Source organism: Aphelocoma coerulescens, chromosome 20, assembly GCF_041296385.1.
Source record: "Aphelocoma coerulescens isolate FSJ_1873_10779 chromosome 20, UR_Acoe_1.0, whole genome shotgun sequence".
NCBI lineage: Eukaryota > Metazoa > Chordata > Aves > Passeriformes > Corvidae > Aphelocoma > Aphelocoma coerulescens.
In genome coordinates, this window is record NC_091033.1 from 13,666,858 (window position 1) to 13,683,085 (window position 16,228).

General features: G+C 43.6%; 1 protein-coding gene across 3 annotated transcripts in view; it reads left to right on the plus strand.

The window, feature by feature from the left end:
• LOC138120915 (uncharacterized) overlaps positions 1-14,256 on the plus strand; it is a 31,687-nt gene extending 17,431 nt beyond the window's left edge. For all 3 annotated transcript variants that reach the window (XM_069034022.1, XM_069034023.1, XM_069034025.1), the window contains 9 exons: positions 667-778; positions 4,214-4,304; positions 4,827-4,913; positions 6,596-6,748; positions 7,909-8,038; positions 8,170-8,202; positions 9,860-9,963; positions 11,081-11,164; positions 12,053-14,256. In XM_069034022.1, the coding sequence (XP_068890123.1) occupies positions 667-778; positions 4,214-4,304; positions 4,827-4,913; positions 6,596-6,748; positions 7,909-8,038; positions 8,170-8,202; positions 9,860-9,963; positions 11,081-11,164; positions 12,053-12,157 (899 nt within the window). In that variant the 3' untranslated portion in view covers positions 12,158-14,256. The remainder of the gene's footprint in view (positions 1-666; positions 779-4,213; positions 4,305-4,826; positions 4,914-6,595; positions 6,749-7,908; positions 8,039-8,169; positions 8,203-9,859; positions 9,964-11,080; positions 11,165-12,052) is intronic.
• The last annotated feature ends 1,972 nt before the right edge of the window (positions 14,257-16,228 follow it).

Below are 16,228 nucleotides of genomic sequence, written 5' to 3' on the forward strand. Positions count from 1 at the left end.
TGCACCATTCCTCCTTTTGATCCTGTTCCTCTTACAACTGTTTTTCACTGGGACGTTCTACATCCGTTTCTTAATCTTATCCTCGTCAGTGAGAGTTTTGGCATATCCTTATTATAATGGACATGACTTAGATCAAAAGTTAATTTGATCCTGAGAATTCTGATTAATCTTCCTGCAAGTGCTGCAAACCGTGGCCCTTAAATTAAGGAATAAAAAGATGAAGCTCCAAAATGCCAGGAGGTTAAAAATTCTGGAGATTTTGAGTGGAGTTATGAACACCAGAGGAAAATGAGAGTTCTGAGAGATCTCCACACTAAATTCAAGAGCAATATAGGAGAAAATACAAATAAAAGCTAAGTTCTCTAAAGGATTCTTGTTGAAAAAAGAAATTTCTGCCACACAGGGAGCAAGTATCAGTAAGAGACCAGAAAATCATCCTCAGATTTCTTTTTCCTTGACTACTGGCTATGTAAATTTAAAGAAAATATGAAGACTGAGTTTTTGCTTTAGGATACCAACTGCTGAATATTTTGGCATTTTTTTCCTCTTTGGTTGGGGTTTTTCTTCTTTCTTTTTAAAATCTGCTAAGTTCAGATGAGATATTTTGGTGATTTTCCTTCCCTTGAGCATTTCCTTCCAAGTAACCCAAGAATCCTTTTTCTCCAGACATTTTTCTTAAAAGTTTCCGTATAAAACCGAGTGAGCTGAAGGAAAAACTGTACATCATCCACGAGGAGAGTGGTGGGCTTACAGATGAGCAGATTACAGCACTGAGAAGGTAACTTTGGGGGGAATTGTTTGGTTTTGGGACCTTTTGGAGAAGGCAGAATCTTCTGCAAATGATGTGGAGTTTGGAAAGGTGGTTTGGAGAGGAGGAAGGCAGACAAGTGTTAAAGGAGCTTCATGGGATGATGGGATATTGGGAATATTTGTGTGCCTGAGTGGCAGAGATTTGGGGGTTTAAAGCAGAGTGCAGATTTCTGTGGCTTGAACAAAACTGAACAGATTTCAGGAATTTGAGCAAACTATTGGTGTGTGAAATTCACAGGAACTGGATTTTATCTTTTTGGGTAGTTTGAGATGCAGAAAGAAAGGAAAGAAGTGGGATCCTAGAGCGGGATCTGTTCCACATCCCAGCTCCCATGTAACACTTGGGCCATTTTAATAAACATTTTTACATGTGAAAGCTTGATGTGAAACTGTTTCTTGCCTCAAAATGAGAAAAAAAGGAGTGTTTTGCTAAAGAAAACTGGGAAAAAGAAGGCACTGACAGAAAAGTGAGGAAGTAAATAATTGATGCTTCTGCTTCTCATGGAATCTGTTTAATTTGGGCCTTAACATCCTGATCTGAAACAGAATTTTGAACTCTTCAGGGTCATGTCTGTACTTGGGAAGTGATGTGAGCAGGAAGAACATGGAATTAATGTCATTCTGTGGGATGGCTTCTGGAGGATGAAGGGCTGTGGGCAGGATGCTGGGTATTTAAATGTTTTTTATGTTCTGGAGGGTGTTTCCTTGCTGCCCCAAGGCTCTCCCAGTTAAACCCCACACTGGTGCACATGAATTAGGATCTGGTGGAAGGTGCATGGCCCTGCTGAGGGGGCTGCTCAAAATCTGACCCTAAAGCCTCAATGAAAACAGAAATATCTTATTGCAGTGCTGGAATTGGGCAGGAAATAACTGCAGGGAACAGTTGGACATCGAGGTGCTCTCCAGTGACGTGAGGCTGTTTCTGGAAAGGCAAAGGGAAGGAGATTTCTCCAGCCCCATTTCCCAGGGCATCCCCTGCTCCCACCTTGGTTCAAAGGGAAGCACTGACCCCACTCTGCCACTCAGGATTCACTCCTGACGCTGCAGACTCAGCCCAGGATCTCCAGGCTGCTGGAATTGCTGTGGCATCACTGATTTATGGCATCTGGGCTCTTTGCCATCAGACAATAATAATAATAATGATGGCAATGGAGCTTGAAATACCACATTTTTTTCCTTGAAGTCTCTCTTTGAGGGCAATAATGCTGAGGGAATATTCCCAGCAGTGGAATGAGGAAGGGATGCTGATTGTTGTGTTGCTCAGTGTTATATATTTTCAAGGATTCGAACGATGGTACGTGGCTTCAATGATTCTGTCCCTGGGATCATTATTTAGTGCCAAAATCGAGGAATCCATGGGCAAATCTTGCACTGAAAGGAAGATGTTTCTTTTTCCACCCCAAGAGGTTTGAGTGTGACTGAAACAGTTGAGATGCATCTCAAAATGAAGGCTTGGATTCCCAAGGCAGTGGAAAATCAAAGGAGCAGACAGAAATTCTCTTGGAGCATCACCACTCCCACGTTGCTCTGGTGCAGTGCTCTGTGGTGGATTTGTCATGACACAAGGAGGACACTCAGCACTTCTGGAGACCTTTCCACTCCATTTGGGAGTCGCAGTGAAAAATTTGACCTTTGAGAGCTGTGGCCTCCAGCTACCTGAGACCCCATGGGCAGAACAGGAGCTCAAACAGGACAGTCCAGGGCTGGAAAATTCCTCTCAGTGCAAACCATACCTGTCAGAGTGTCTGAGCCAGGGCAGAAGGTCTGAATCCTACTACTGTAGAATAAAAATACTTAAAGTCAACCCCAAAATTCCATTTTCAAGGCTGCCACTGGGGAGCAGAGTGTCCTGCTCATGTATCCAGTGGAAGTGGTGGGATGTCATTGGGAACTTCAGGACTGAATTTGATATGGAAACCTCTTCAGCATTCCCTGAATGATTCTTTATCCTCATGTCTTAATAACAAAGCACTCCATGTCTCTCTAAGCTTTCTTTCTTTCTAAAGAAATGGGAGTCTTTTTCATTGTACAGATTCCATTAGAGCTGCATTCATGTAAAAAGATATTTATGGAGTGCATTCCCATGTTTGTGTGCCTCCTTTCTCAGGGCTCCCATTGTTTAATGCTTTAAGCTTTAAACCTTCCAGATAATCTGTTAGTTCCATTTTCTATGCATAATGCAGCTGAACAATTTTATGGGGTATCAGACTTCTGCTTAAATGAAGATGTTTGCTGTCACCTTTTAAAATACCTTCTGTGAATTTGCTTAAAAACTCAAGCTATTTTTAATGATGAATAAGTACCCTTTCATTTGCCAACAGCTAACTTATTTTTAAATGAGAATTCATTTTTTTTTCCTGATGGTAAAGTGGGCTGAAAGGATTACATTGTAATCTGCTTTAACACAGGTGGAGTAATGCAAAGCCACCAGTTTTTCAATTGAAATGTTATATTAATTATTGACAACAGTAAAATAAATCTTACTCTTTGTCCTGTGTTTAACGTGCTAAAATATTTGCTTTTTCCCATCTTTGAGTACATTTCCTGACTTTGAATGGAAATGTATTGCTATGGCCATGAATGTTTAATCACTCTTGCTGCAAATTTAGAAGGTTTTTTGAAGAGAAAGAAAAGAGAGTAGACCTGAATACTTATTTCAGCTTCTTTACACTCCTCATATGTGAGCTCTGACATCGATTGCATTTTTCTTAAGAAATGCTGCGAATTCCCCCAGTGATGGCTCAGACAGGCAGGAAGATCTCCAAAGGAAGGGAGCTGTGGGGCTGTGTTTGTTTTTCCAAGTGAAGGCATATTTGAAGACATCCATTTTCTAAAAATCTGTGGCCCTGGAGGATATTCTGTGACCTTGTACAGAGGGGAGGAAGTTGTGGCTCTGTGTTCTGTGCTGTCACTATTGAAACAAGTAAAAAACCCTGTGAAAATCAGGGTCAAGAAGGGAAACACTCCCAGGGTGGGGTTGCTGGGGTGTCTGTGCAGGGCCAGGATGGAATGGATGATCCTTGTGGGTTCCTTCCTGCTCACATTATTCTGTGATATCAGAGATAAGAAATGGATCCAACCTCTTTGCAAATCAGGGCCTGAACTCCTCTGTCTCATGGTTTTGCCTTTCTGAAATATTCTGTCATTCTAAATTATCTGTACAGCTGCAGGTGAACATTTTGGCTATTATTTTCCTTGTGTACAAATCAGCATTTCCAGGTACCCAGAGGTATCTGCAGATCACTTTTGCTTTCCATCTCACAGCTGGTTCAAATACCTACTAAGGATAAATATGAAACACATAAACCACAATATGTAGGAAATTCCAGTGCAAGGAATGGAGTTTCATCAGAATACAGAATGAAGAGGAAGAGGACATCTAATTTTCCTTTTCTCTTCACAGATATTTGCCCACACCAAAAGATGCAGAAAGGTACTTGTCCTTCAAGGGGTCATGCTCAGAGCTGCACATGGTTGACCAGTTTATGTTAGAGGTAAGGAGTTTCAACATTAAAAGATACCACATCCTATTTTTAGGACATTCTCCAAGCTAAAACCACCACAAGAAGCTGTTGATTAGAAGTTAAATTTACAGTCTCACCCAGAATCAGCATAGGAGGACTATTCTGATGAAGAGTTGAGACAGGTAGATAATAAAAAGAGAATTATGGATCCCTTTGTGTCTCCAAGTCACACTCCCTCCTCTTCCTCCAGAGTAGGAGCTGATTTATTCTGAGCTAGATTCCCAAAATCTATAAAATTATATGTGTTTAACTATTTTTGCTCACAAGGAAGGATTGCAATTGATTTTAAGAATGTGTGCCCTAGGAGCAGACAGTGAATTTGCAGTATGTGCCAGAGTGTACCCACAGGATTAGACCCAGAATAAAATGAGTAAATGAGCACAGAAATTAGGAAAACAATGGCACAGCTGAATTGCTCAATAAATAATGAAATGTTTGTATGTTTTGGTGTAAATGTGAGTTCTGATTGCTGTTCTGTTCAATTCTGAGCAGATGTGTAAAATCCCTCAGCTGGGCCAGAGGTTGGATCTCCTGCTCAGTGTCCGTGAGCTCCCCGAGAGCATCAGAGATCTGGAGCCTGTGAGTAACAGGAGCCCTCATGGCATCTTTGTGATCAACCTCTGTCAGTTTGATAAGAGAGGCCTAGGTCACCTCAGCACAGATTTCAAAAATTTGTAGCTGTGGAGGATTATTTTGGGGTTTTTTTCCTTTATTTTCCATACGTGCATTTAATATCATCCTTATTCCACCAACGTTCACAATAATGGGCCTGGCAGTAGAATAGACTTCCAAAAAAGAGGGAGAAAAGAACAGGAAAAGATCTTCAAAATTTTCTTTGGTGCTGTAAAGCTTTCCTTCTTCTTTGGGCAGTGATAAGACAGAAGTGAATTCCACCATTAAAATTCAATTCCCTTGTGGGGAGGTTCCTGCCCCATGAGCTGAACGAATCAATCTAAGACATGGAGGAAGTTTGTTTGACAAATCTCAGAGAGATTTAATATTTCCTGAAGACTGAAGGAGCTGTTCCCTCTAAGGATTACAGCTCTGGACTGAAACTTTTGGGAATCAGAGCTCAAGTCCCTCTCTGCCTTTCCCCAGGATGACCTTAGGGTGGGGGATGCAAATAAACCAGTGCCAGTCTCATGACTGGATCCTGCTGTGCCAAGCCATGCCTTACCTGCCAGGTTTTGCCCATGCTTTGATTCAAAACAAGGATTTCCACACCATGAAAATGTTTCAGAGGTTTTGCTGTCCTTCTGCATGGGAATGAGAACAGAATGTGAAAGTTCTGCAGGACCAAGTTGTTGTCCTTTGTCTGGCTGTGATTAAAACCATAGTAACAGTGAGGAAAGCTCAGAAGAGGAACAGATGGAAAGCACAGGGGAGATGCAGAGATTCCTGACCCTGCCTGCTGCAGCTACACCTTTGCTGTGCTCCACTTAAGCCAGATACTGAATATTTGGAAGCTATTTTCTGCACTGTTTGCTTTGATGGATATTAAATGGTCACTGAAGAGCTAATTAGTGTCTAAGTATGTTCTTATGCACACTAATGCCTATGTTTAAACCACAGAATATACACCTAAAATCCTATGGGACACTGTGAATATTGGCTGTCAGCATCCTCTGGCCTGAGCTGTGCTGTAAATGCTTTAACAACAGCTTTCAGCTCTCCCATGTGCTTCTTCCTCTCCCTGTTTTTAAATTGGTGTGTTGGTGACTGCTGAAAAGAGGTGTGGTGCTAAAAACCCCAAATTTTCTGAGAACAAAATCACGTCTTGTGCCTAAAGCTCTAGATGGGAGGTGGCTTTCCTGGGAAAAATGAATTATACTGAGTTTGAGTACAGGAAATGATTATTCTTCCTTATGGGGAAACTGTGCTAAGAATTTTGATAACAGCATTGAGCTGGTGTAAAGAGAAGGGAGGGAGGTGAAGGATGGAGCTCCAGACTCTGCTTCCGCTGATCCCTGAAATTTGGGCAACCAAAGAGCAAAACACTTTTTGTGCCCAGGAGGCTGAAGCTGGTTTGGCAGCCAGAAAGGATGTAGCTCCTTTTTGGGGTGACTGTGCCAACACAGCGTGGTCTTGGGGGAGTTTGAGCTGGTCCTTGCTGAAAATCCCTGAGGGATTTGCATAGGGAGGTATCCTTGGGCTAGGGAGTGGCTTCAGGTGGGGACAGTGAGGGCTGGCACAGGGAAGGCACAGACACCACGGATTGCCCACATTTTCAATCTATCTGAGGGCAGGTTTGTGCATTTCAGCTGATAATCCAGAAAATCCAAGCAAGCAAGCAGCTGCAATCCAGCCAAAAGTTTGTTGCTGTCTTGGAGTACATTTTAGCCATGGGGAACCATCTGAATGAAAAAGCTGGAAAAGAGCTGGCTAAAGGATTCCGATTGTCATCTCTGGCCAAAGTGAGTACATATTTGCTTGTAATTAAAATCATCACATTCTAAGGTTTGTTAGCCATTAATATTAACTCTGAATGTGGAGCGAGGCAATAATTCCTAACGAGGAGCCAACATTTTACCACCTGCCCTTGGTTCCACAAAAACAAAGTCCTGTTTAACAATGGATTCTTTCATTCTGTGATAAGAAGCTGTGTTGCCCCATTTCAGGCAGCTGCACTGGCTTTGTGGTGCTGAATGCACTGTGTCTCTAGTGAGGTAGAACATCAGAATTCTGCCTGCCCTGATATTAAAATCCCTTGGCAGGAGGAATTGTCTGAGCTGCAGGCCCTGCTTAGGCACAGTTTAGATAAAGTGCATTTTGCAGTTTTGTTGAATGGACCCTTCTCACTTCCCTGTGCTCAGAGGATGGACCTGGGCATTTCTTCTGCAGTGGCCACTCTCCTGTGGCCCTGCAGCAATTTCTGAGTGCTTCATTTCACTCCAGTGCAACTCATCCAGCCCTGGGGCCAAGCACAGGGAGGAGCTGGAGCTGCTGGAGAGAGCCCAGAGGAGGCTCCAGGATGAGCAGAGGGATGGAGCAGCTCTGCTGGGAGGAAAGGCTGGGAGAGCTGGGATTGCTCACCTGGAGAGGAGAAGCTTTGGGGTGAGCTCACTGAAGGAGCTGCAGGAAAGATAGAGAGAGAGGATTTCCAAGGGATTGAGGGACAGGACAAGGGGGAATGGCTTCCCACTGATAGGGAGGAGGTTTAGATGGGATATTGGGGTGAAATTCCTCCCTGTGATGGTGGGAAGGCCCTGGCACAGGGTGCCCAGAGAAGCTTTGCTCTCTCTGTGAACACAGCACAGTGATTCTAAGGGGAAAGGAAAAATGACTGTGTTTGCTTTGGGGGGCCGAAATCACTTGCAATCAATTAGGGTACCTGAAGTTTAAAAAGACCTGTGGGAATAAGAAGACGCCAAAGAACAGGGAAGGTCAGGGGATATGAATCAGAAATGTGAGTGAAACAGCAAAATGAAGAGGAGGAGTTTAATTCCGTTGTTTTCTCTTCTTGCTAAATATAGCTGGGATCTCTCAGCATCTCTGCTGTTCCTTTTTCGTGTTTTATTTATTTGTTTAAGGTATGATAGCTCAGTGTGTCAATCATTGCTCTGCTCTGTTGCAGCTGCCTCTGCTGAGGGGGAAGGAGAGGACGTTCACCTTGCTCCATGCCCTTGTGGAACAGATCCTCTTACACGAGCCCGAGCTGGCCACGTTTCCTCAGGAGCTGACAGAATTTGAAGCTGTTCCTGATGGTGAGAGAAGGCAGGGGGGAAAATAATCAACAAATAAGAAATTAAGTCCTTCAACTTCCATGCAAACTCCCATCCTGACTGTATAAATGATATTTATTATCATGTTTTTTCCCCTCTCTCTTCCCTTCCAGCATCCATGAAGGGCCTCAGTGCTGAAGTTGATGGTATGTAAATGTAGTTTCTACATTCAGAGACAGATTTTCATGTGCTGTGCAGTCATTTGGAACAGGTTTTCACTGCACCTCTGTAGTTTATAAAGAGAGTTAAAGGTTGAAAACATTGAGGTGAAGTGTTGCCATGGTGATGCTTAACCTGCCATGTTGCTGTGAAGAGTTTTAGAAAAAAAAAGAGATATTGAAGTGTGTCCAGGTGGTTTAGAAATGTAAAAAATATGTACTGCCCATGGTAAATAGAGTTTATCATAAAATACAAAAGTTAAGTGGCACAAGTGCTCCATCACAGTGAAGGCTATGACAGTCTCTGGGAATTGGGAGTGGGAATGCAGCAGGAGAAAACTTCCTGGAGTTCAAGAACTTCCTGGAACCAAACTGGTTTCCTTCTCTAGAAGGAACTCCAGCACCAGTGAAGTCATCTGGAAGCACAGACCAAGGTTGTTCAAATGTAAGATGGATTTTGGGGAGATGGATTTTGGAAGATGCATTTCCAACTCCCCATGGAGCAGTGTCATAACCTGTGAGCTCAGTGGCTTTTAGACTGAACCCTTTGAGAGCTGATAGAGGCATGTGAGTGGGTGGAAATGATGTGTATTTTGTTGAAATTTATAAAAATCTGTGTTTTGAAGGTGTGCATGGCTGTTGGCTGCGACTGCAGACCAGTATTCCCAGTTTCAGCCTTTGATAACAGATCTCCATGCTGGTCACTCTCAGCTGGGGTTTGGCAAACCCCTGCATCCCTTGGGGGCCCTGGGGTCAGCTTTGGGAGTAGCTCGAGGCTCCTTTGGTGTGTTTTGTCCTGCTCCAAGAAATTCCAATCACCTTTTAGGAGACATAAGGGACTAAATGTAACAATATTTACCTTCAGTCACTGGTGGTCTGCAGGGGCAATTCAAAATCATGGAATATTTTGCAGACAGTTTTGGAAAGTGCTGGGCAAAGCTGCAAAATGGGCACAGACCCAGGAACTGCAGGGAGAGGTCCAAAGAGGTGACTCAGGGGAACCAGATGAGACTGACTGGGCTCTTCCCTCCGTGGATTCCTGATGTGCCCAGGGCAGAGAGGAAGGAGATGCACCAAAATCCAGGGAACCAGCTTTTCTCAGTTCAAGGCACATCCTGGAGCTCGGTGCTGCAGGAACTGCCCGAGCACAGGGGAGGGAGATGCCAGAGGAGCCCCCAGAGCCCAGGCTGTGTCCTCTGTCCCCCCTTTCCCAGCAGGAGAGCTCCCAGGGAAGCAGCCCGGTGCCAGCTGACAAGAATTCTTACTGTTCCATAGAGGAGGATTTCTGCTCTTTTATCTTTGAAGGAACCCAGAGCTTCCTACAGAGAAATGTGGGTTTGAAGAACATTATTTCCATGGCTAATCCAGTGCTCAGGCTGGGGAAGGTCAGATTCATGGCTGCTGCTTTACCACGTCCTCTCCCTCTGTGTTATCCTGCAGTTGCTGGGATGTGAGCACATTTTTGCCATGAAAAAATGCTTCTTTCAGGAGCTCTACCTCAAACCAGGAAGTGAATACTCCTAGATAAATGTATTGTAGACCCATATTCTCTTAGATTTTCCTTGTGCCCTAAATCAGACAATTGCAGCCCTTTGGACACCTCTTCATGCTGCTGAAATTCCTCATTTTCTTTCTCTTCTGTTAGTTTTAAAAAAAGAATTGGAGAACATTATCCAGGGCAGGAGGCTCATTAAACCCAAAGCAAGCAAGACAACACCCCAGGAGTCCCAGTTCTGCAAGGAACTCAAGGTAACTCTACCACACCCTTCTCGTGGGCTGGAGTAAGGGATGAGTAACCTGGGAGTTTGTGCTGACACCTGGGAATCAGGATGATTTGAGGGAAAGTGGCTTTTTATTCCCTTCTGGGAATGTCTCCTGTTGTAATTTGCAGCATGGGAAGGGTTTTCAGGGTTTCTGCACCTCCTGCTTTTCCTTCCCAGGTGAATGGATGAGGAACAGGCAGCCCCACAGCTGCCCACAACAACTGCTTTGGGATAATAGGGATTTTAGAGTGAATTTGTTATCATTTCTTCTGCCTCCAGAGAGGAGAGAAGAGAGCGGAGATCTGAGAATCACAGAATGGGTTGGAAGGGGCCTTAAAGATCATCCAGTTCCACCCCTGCCATGGAACACAGAACCATAAAATCCTTTAGGTTGGAAAAGCCCTTTAAGAGCACTGAATTCAAACCCAGCACAACTAATCCCCATCCCCAAATGCCACATCCCCCTTCTTCTGAATCCCTCCAGGGATGAGGCCTCCAGCACTGCCCTGGGCAGCTGTGCCAGGGCTGGAAAACCTTTTTGGTGAAGAAATTCTTCCTGAAATCCAACCCAAAGCTCCCCTGGGGCAGCGTGAGGGCTGATGGCAGCTCAGGTGTCCCCACCACGTCCATCTCTGCTGTCCCACACATCTTTGTGCTCCCAGGTGCTTCTTCCATAGACATTAAGTTGTTGAAAATGTGGGTGTTACAAACAAAACGAAATTAAGAGATTTCATTTCCAGACTTGTTTCTAAGGCCCTGTTCTGCCCTTTAAGGACCTGGAGCTTGGCAGTGTTTGCTGCACGTGCAAAAAGGCCGAACGTGCTGGAAATCAGGACCTTGTGATGTTATCTGGCCCTGCCACTTTTAAGGGATTTAGGTTTTGTCATTTTAGAATACAGTTAAAATTCTCTAGAGTTAATGTTTCTTTTTTTTCTTGTCTTTGATGTCTTAATGGTTGCAAGGAGATGTGTGTGCTGCTCTTTTGTGAAATGTGAAATTTTCATGACATGAAAATTTCGTCTTGAATGATCTTGTTTTCGCTGCTGTTTAATTCCTGCTTTAATGGTGTGCTCCTACAGCAAATTAAATTTATTTTATTACAGGATTTAATTCAGAAATATGAAGGGGATCTCTCCCAGCTGTCAAAAAGATGTGATGAAATGAAGAAGCTTTATAGCAACGTACTGGTACATATCATATTAAAATGCAATGAAAATAAAGCTACATTTCTTTTTAAAAGAGGAGGAAAGGAGTGGAAAGGAGCGCAAGAAATTCCCACTTGCTTTATATTTATACTGGCTGTAGAAACAGAAAGAAAATCCCATATTTAACAGTCAGAGATCTCAAGGAAAGGGACAGAAATGCAGTGATAACCTCTGAAACTGGAAAAATCCTGGATTAGGACATGACTTTAAGTGGTGGTGGTGGTTTTTTGGTGTTTTTTTTAACTTCTCCTATTTTATTTTGTGATGGGGGAAGGATTAGAAGCAGAGAGCTTTAATGACAAGCAAATGTCACCTAGAAGATGCAGCCCAGGAGGACCTTTGGGGACCTGCCTGAGCAGACACTGAAGATTAATGAGATGTTTGACCATGGAAATTTAATTACAAACGTTCCACTAAAAGTAATATTTTCAAAAAGGCTCCAGGGTTTCTTTGTGGCTCCTGCAAACAGGAACAGTGCCTCAGTGTGGGGCAGCAAGCTGGCTTTGGGTGCAGCACATAAACAAAGGACTCTGTCCCCAAAAAGATTGAGAAAGCAAGAAGAAAAATGTGGGACAATGAGAGAATTAACAACTGAGTTGCATGAGTGGAAATGGGTGGGGAAAACTGAACAGATTTAGATGTGGGGAGCCTTGTGCTGCGGGGAGAACACTTCTGGAGTGGGGTACAGCCAAAAATCACCTGTTTCTCCTGGAAGCCCTGCTCAGGATGGGGTGCTGGGGGTGGCAGCTCCTGCTGCAGAGCTGAGGGGTGCCCAGGCAGTGCTGGGGTCCCCTCGTGCCTGCTCTGGCCCTGCCCTGCTCCTCCTCCTCCTCCTCCTCTGCTAAATATTCTTGTATTTCTGATTCCCAGGTCAGGTTTGGGGAGGCACCAGACCTGGACTCGCAGGAGCTCTTTGGATGGATATCTTCCTTCATCAGGGAGTTCAGGAAGGCCTGTGCTGAAGTCACACCATAAGAACACAAATTTTACGGAGAGCTGAGGGAAAGAGGAGTCCAGGAAACAACCTTTGGTTGTTTTTTTCTTTACTAATAAGTAGCACATTGGCAGCATCTCACCTGTGCTGCAGAACACCTCGATTTTGAGAGACAGTTGGTTTATAATGTGGAATTTTTAAGTGGTGTTTAACCTGTAATATCACAGATCACTTATGACCCTCTCAATTTTGTGCTTTTTTTCCCTTGAGATCTCTATATATTGAGAAAAGAAAAACACTTTTGACCTTTTATAATTTCTCTTTTCAGTCTTTTCCTTTGAATACCCTGGCTTCTGAGGCAGTTTTAATATTTTCAAGGAATAACAATCTGTGTGGTGATCTAATTTCTAAATAATATTTTGCATGTTTTATGATGAAATGGGGAGCTGTTACCCACAGAGGAGAATATTTAAACAAATTCTTGTTTATTTTGCTATTAAAACATTGCACTCTTAGTATGTAATGAAGAAAGTTTTTGGCTGAGTGTTTTATTTTGCCCAGTCCCCCTTAAGTAGGACAATAAAATAGTTCTTTTTATGGCAAATGTCATGTGTTTGCCATAAATGCTATAGAAATTAATCAATATATAAGGTTTGCTTTGTCAGGAAGAGAAAAATGTCAAAGCAGCAAAATAAAAAGGTCTCATGAAGCATCGAAGTAGTGGACACTGGAGGGAATTATCCATGGTTTTCAAAAGAGAAAATATGTCTGTTGTGTTTGTTGGCTTTTGCATGTTTTTAATTAGAGTAATTATCAGGAGCTCAATGTATGGGAGGAAAAGAGGCCGAGAGAGGCAAGGACAAAACGGGTGTGTTGAACATTAACAGCAGAAAGGAGCTGTAAAAGGGCCCTGATAAAATCGGGCATTTTCCCTCCCAGCTTTGCAAACAGTGTGGGTTGAGAGAAAAGTGAATTACCTGATTTATTTTGGGTCTTTCTGCCCCGTGTTTGGGCTTTGATGGAAATGCTGAACTTGAGCACTAAGAGGAGTTGGGATTAACCCCTCTGAAAGGTTTAAATGCACTCACACGGCAGAATTCCATCATCACAGCCCTCTGAGCTGGCCTTTAACACTTCTCCATATCCAGCATCGCCTTTGCTGCTCCAGGTGTGACCTGGAACATCCAGGAGTTCAGGAAAAGGGCCAGGACAGAGCCTGGCTGCTGCAGCACAGAGAATCTCAGTGCTGGGGCAGCCAGGGACAATCACCAGGAGTGCAGAGGCACTTGGACACTGCCTGGAAATTGGGGATGGAAGATTTTTTCCATGTCTGCACCAGCCAAATGTGTCATTTTGGCTCCCCAACAGTCTTTTGGAGCAGTTAACCACATGCACTCATGTTTCTCAGAGTCAAAAGGAATGAAACAAAACCAAAATTAGCACCCCCGAGACTTATTTTGCATAAAAATATTTGCAGAAGCAATTCAAGTATTTAGTTTTACACACAAAAATATTGGCTGTATTTGCCTCGAGTCAGCATCAGAGCAATGATATCTCCAGGATCTGCAGATCCCACCCTTCATTTCTGCCTGGAAGAGGAAAATTCAACTCCTTTTGAATTCCTTGCACCTCTCATCCACAGTGGCCTGTGCAGTGCAGGTGCCTGCCCTGTAAACACCACTGGCACCTCTGGATGTGTGATTACAGCCCCAAAACCTGAGCTCTCTCCACTTGCCTGGGAATCATGTCAGATAATCCTGCATCCAAGGGCCATTTCCATGGCATCAGGATCCCTGCATCCCTGAGCAGCATTCGTGATGCCCATGATAGGTTTCATGGGGTTTTAGCTCCAAAGTCCTGGAAAGTCTCTTTTAACTAAAGATTTTTTTCTTTTTTTCCCCCCTCATTACTTTTTTCCCCTCATTACTTTTTTCCCCCCAAGTCTTTCTTCTCCATTATTTTATCTAACAGCTTGTACTTGTTTTACAGCCCAGCTGGCACGGCCTCTTCCAATTAAAAATATATCCTGCCCAGTGGTCGATATCTGGGCCTTTGTGTGAACATCCTGGAGCATTAATTAAAGAAATTAATGCCCAAGCACCTTCTTGGCATGAAGTTCTATCCTTTCAGAGAGCACAAAGCTTTCCTGTGGAGTGGGAGATGTTTCTGTTTTCCCAAATAAGCTGTTCTTTCAGTGCCTGGGAGCTTGAGACATCCCAATCTATTAATAAAAATAAATAGATCTCGTTCCCTACCTTGTTCTTTGTTTCTTTATTTAGCATAAGGCTGGGGTTTTTCAAGTCTCTTCAATTGTATTCTTGTGTTTTAGGGGTATAAAGAATAATGGTTTTTACACCTCAGTATTTATTTGGGATTATATAGATGAGCTCCAGGTCTCCCTGTGGATAATGTCCTTGGAATCCCTCCTCAGCAGGTGATGGTTTCATCCTGCAAAAGTCATAAAAGTCAGAGTGTTGGGTGAAGCTTCTCTTTGTGTAGGTTATTGATATTAGGAGCAATCTCACCTGCAAAACTGCAGCATTTTTACATCTGGGCTATTTTTTTTCACACAGAGCTGATTTTTGGCATGTTCTGGAATATGAAAGCTTGGTGAGGTTGTTACAGAAAGTTCTGGTCAGTGGAATTAATCTCAATATTCAGCTGTGTGGAGCAAGGCTCTCGGTCAGATCTGCACTGATTTTCCTCTGCTGACAGCTCAGCTGTGCCAGAACTGCTGGATCCAGGAGGAAAAGGAGACCTCTTTCCATGGCTTGTTTCCTCAAAATTCACATTGCTGGTAGGGTGAGCAGGAGCAGCAGGGACAGAGGAGATAAATTCTGTATCTCCTTTTGGACAATAATGGCTGTCAGCAGAACCACGGCTCAGAACAGCCCCACACTCCAGACTTGGAGCTCCCAGAAGAAACCCCTGACTCCAGAAAATGCTGGAAGAAATGGAGCTCATTTAGGCACAGGTCACTGAAGGGATTTGAGCTCCCACAGGGGCACCATTCACAAGGGGTTTTCAAGAATTCACAGGCTGAAATACAGATATCTTTCCCCAGGGGCAGAATTTTCCCGGGGTTTCTTCAAACCAATGATGTGAAGAGCAGAGATTATCCAGCACTGGAGTCAGTGGAAAAACTTTAACTTCCATAAGTGCACAATTATATCCCAGGGCAGTGGCTGACCTTTGCTTTCCAGTTGTCTTGGTTTTTTCCCCCCTTTCCTATTTGAACTGCAGGCACCAGGCAGAATGCTCCTGCTAATTTGTATAAATGAGCAGTAAAAATAAAACTTGTGGTCACTTGGAAGGTGTTCTATGCAGAAAAGATTTGATGCTGCTTATGAATACAGGTTTCTGGTTTGAATTAATGCCTTTCAAATCCAAACCAGTTTTAGGTGAAGGGAAAAATGGTGTTGGCTAAAGAGAATAAAAGTGGGGTTTCTGAAAGGGCACCTGTTGGGTGCTGACTGCACAACAGCTAAGGCCTGAAAGAGTTGGAAAATCCTCACTCCTGTGCTCAGGAAGTTGCTGCTAATGATGGCACAGAAAAGCCACAAACAAGTTTTAAACTGCTCATCCTAAAGAAGAACATGTGGAAAATTCAGGCCTGGGGCTGGTTTGATGAAGAGCTGAGGTGGCTCAAAGAGCTCCTGAACAGATCCTTCCCTGCCTCGCTCCCAGAGGTTGGGATGTGAATATTCACAGGAACAAGATTCCAGTCCCTGAGTGAACGGCTCAATCAGGCTGCCAAAATGCTCAGCTGGTAAGTCTTCCCCCTAAATTCAGTGTAAATATTCATTTTTTCACTGTTTAGCATGTACTAAAAGCTTTATTCCCAGAGTAACAAAAAACAGGAGAGCCTTTGAAAGCTCCAGCTCATTCTCATGCAGGTGTGAACACTTTGTGAAAATAAGATTTTCTTTAGCACTAACTTGAATCCTTCACCTCACAGCACGGTCTGATGTGTCTGAGCAGCCCAGTGGCTTTTTGGGTGTACACTGAAATGACTGCAGGCATTGCTAAATGTGCTTTAAGCCTTCCCACTTGCTACCTATTTACCCAGGGATGAATTCTGCCCGCTGGGAATATTCTATACAACGGCAGTC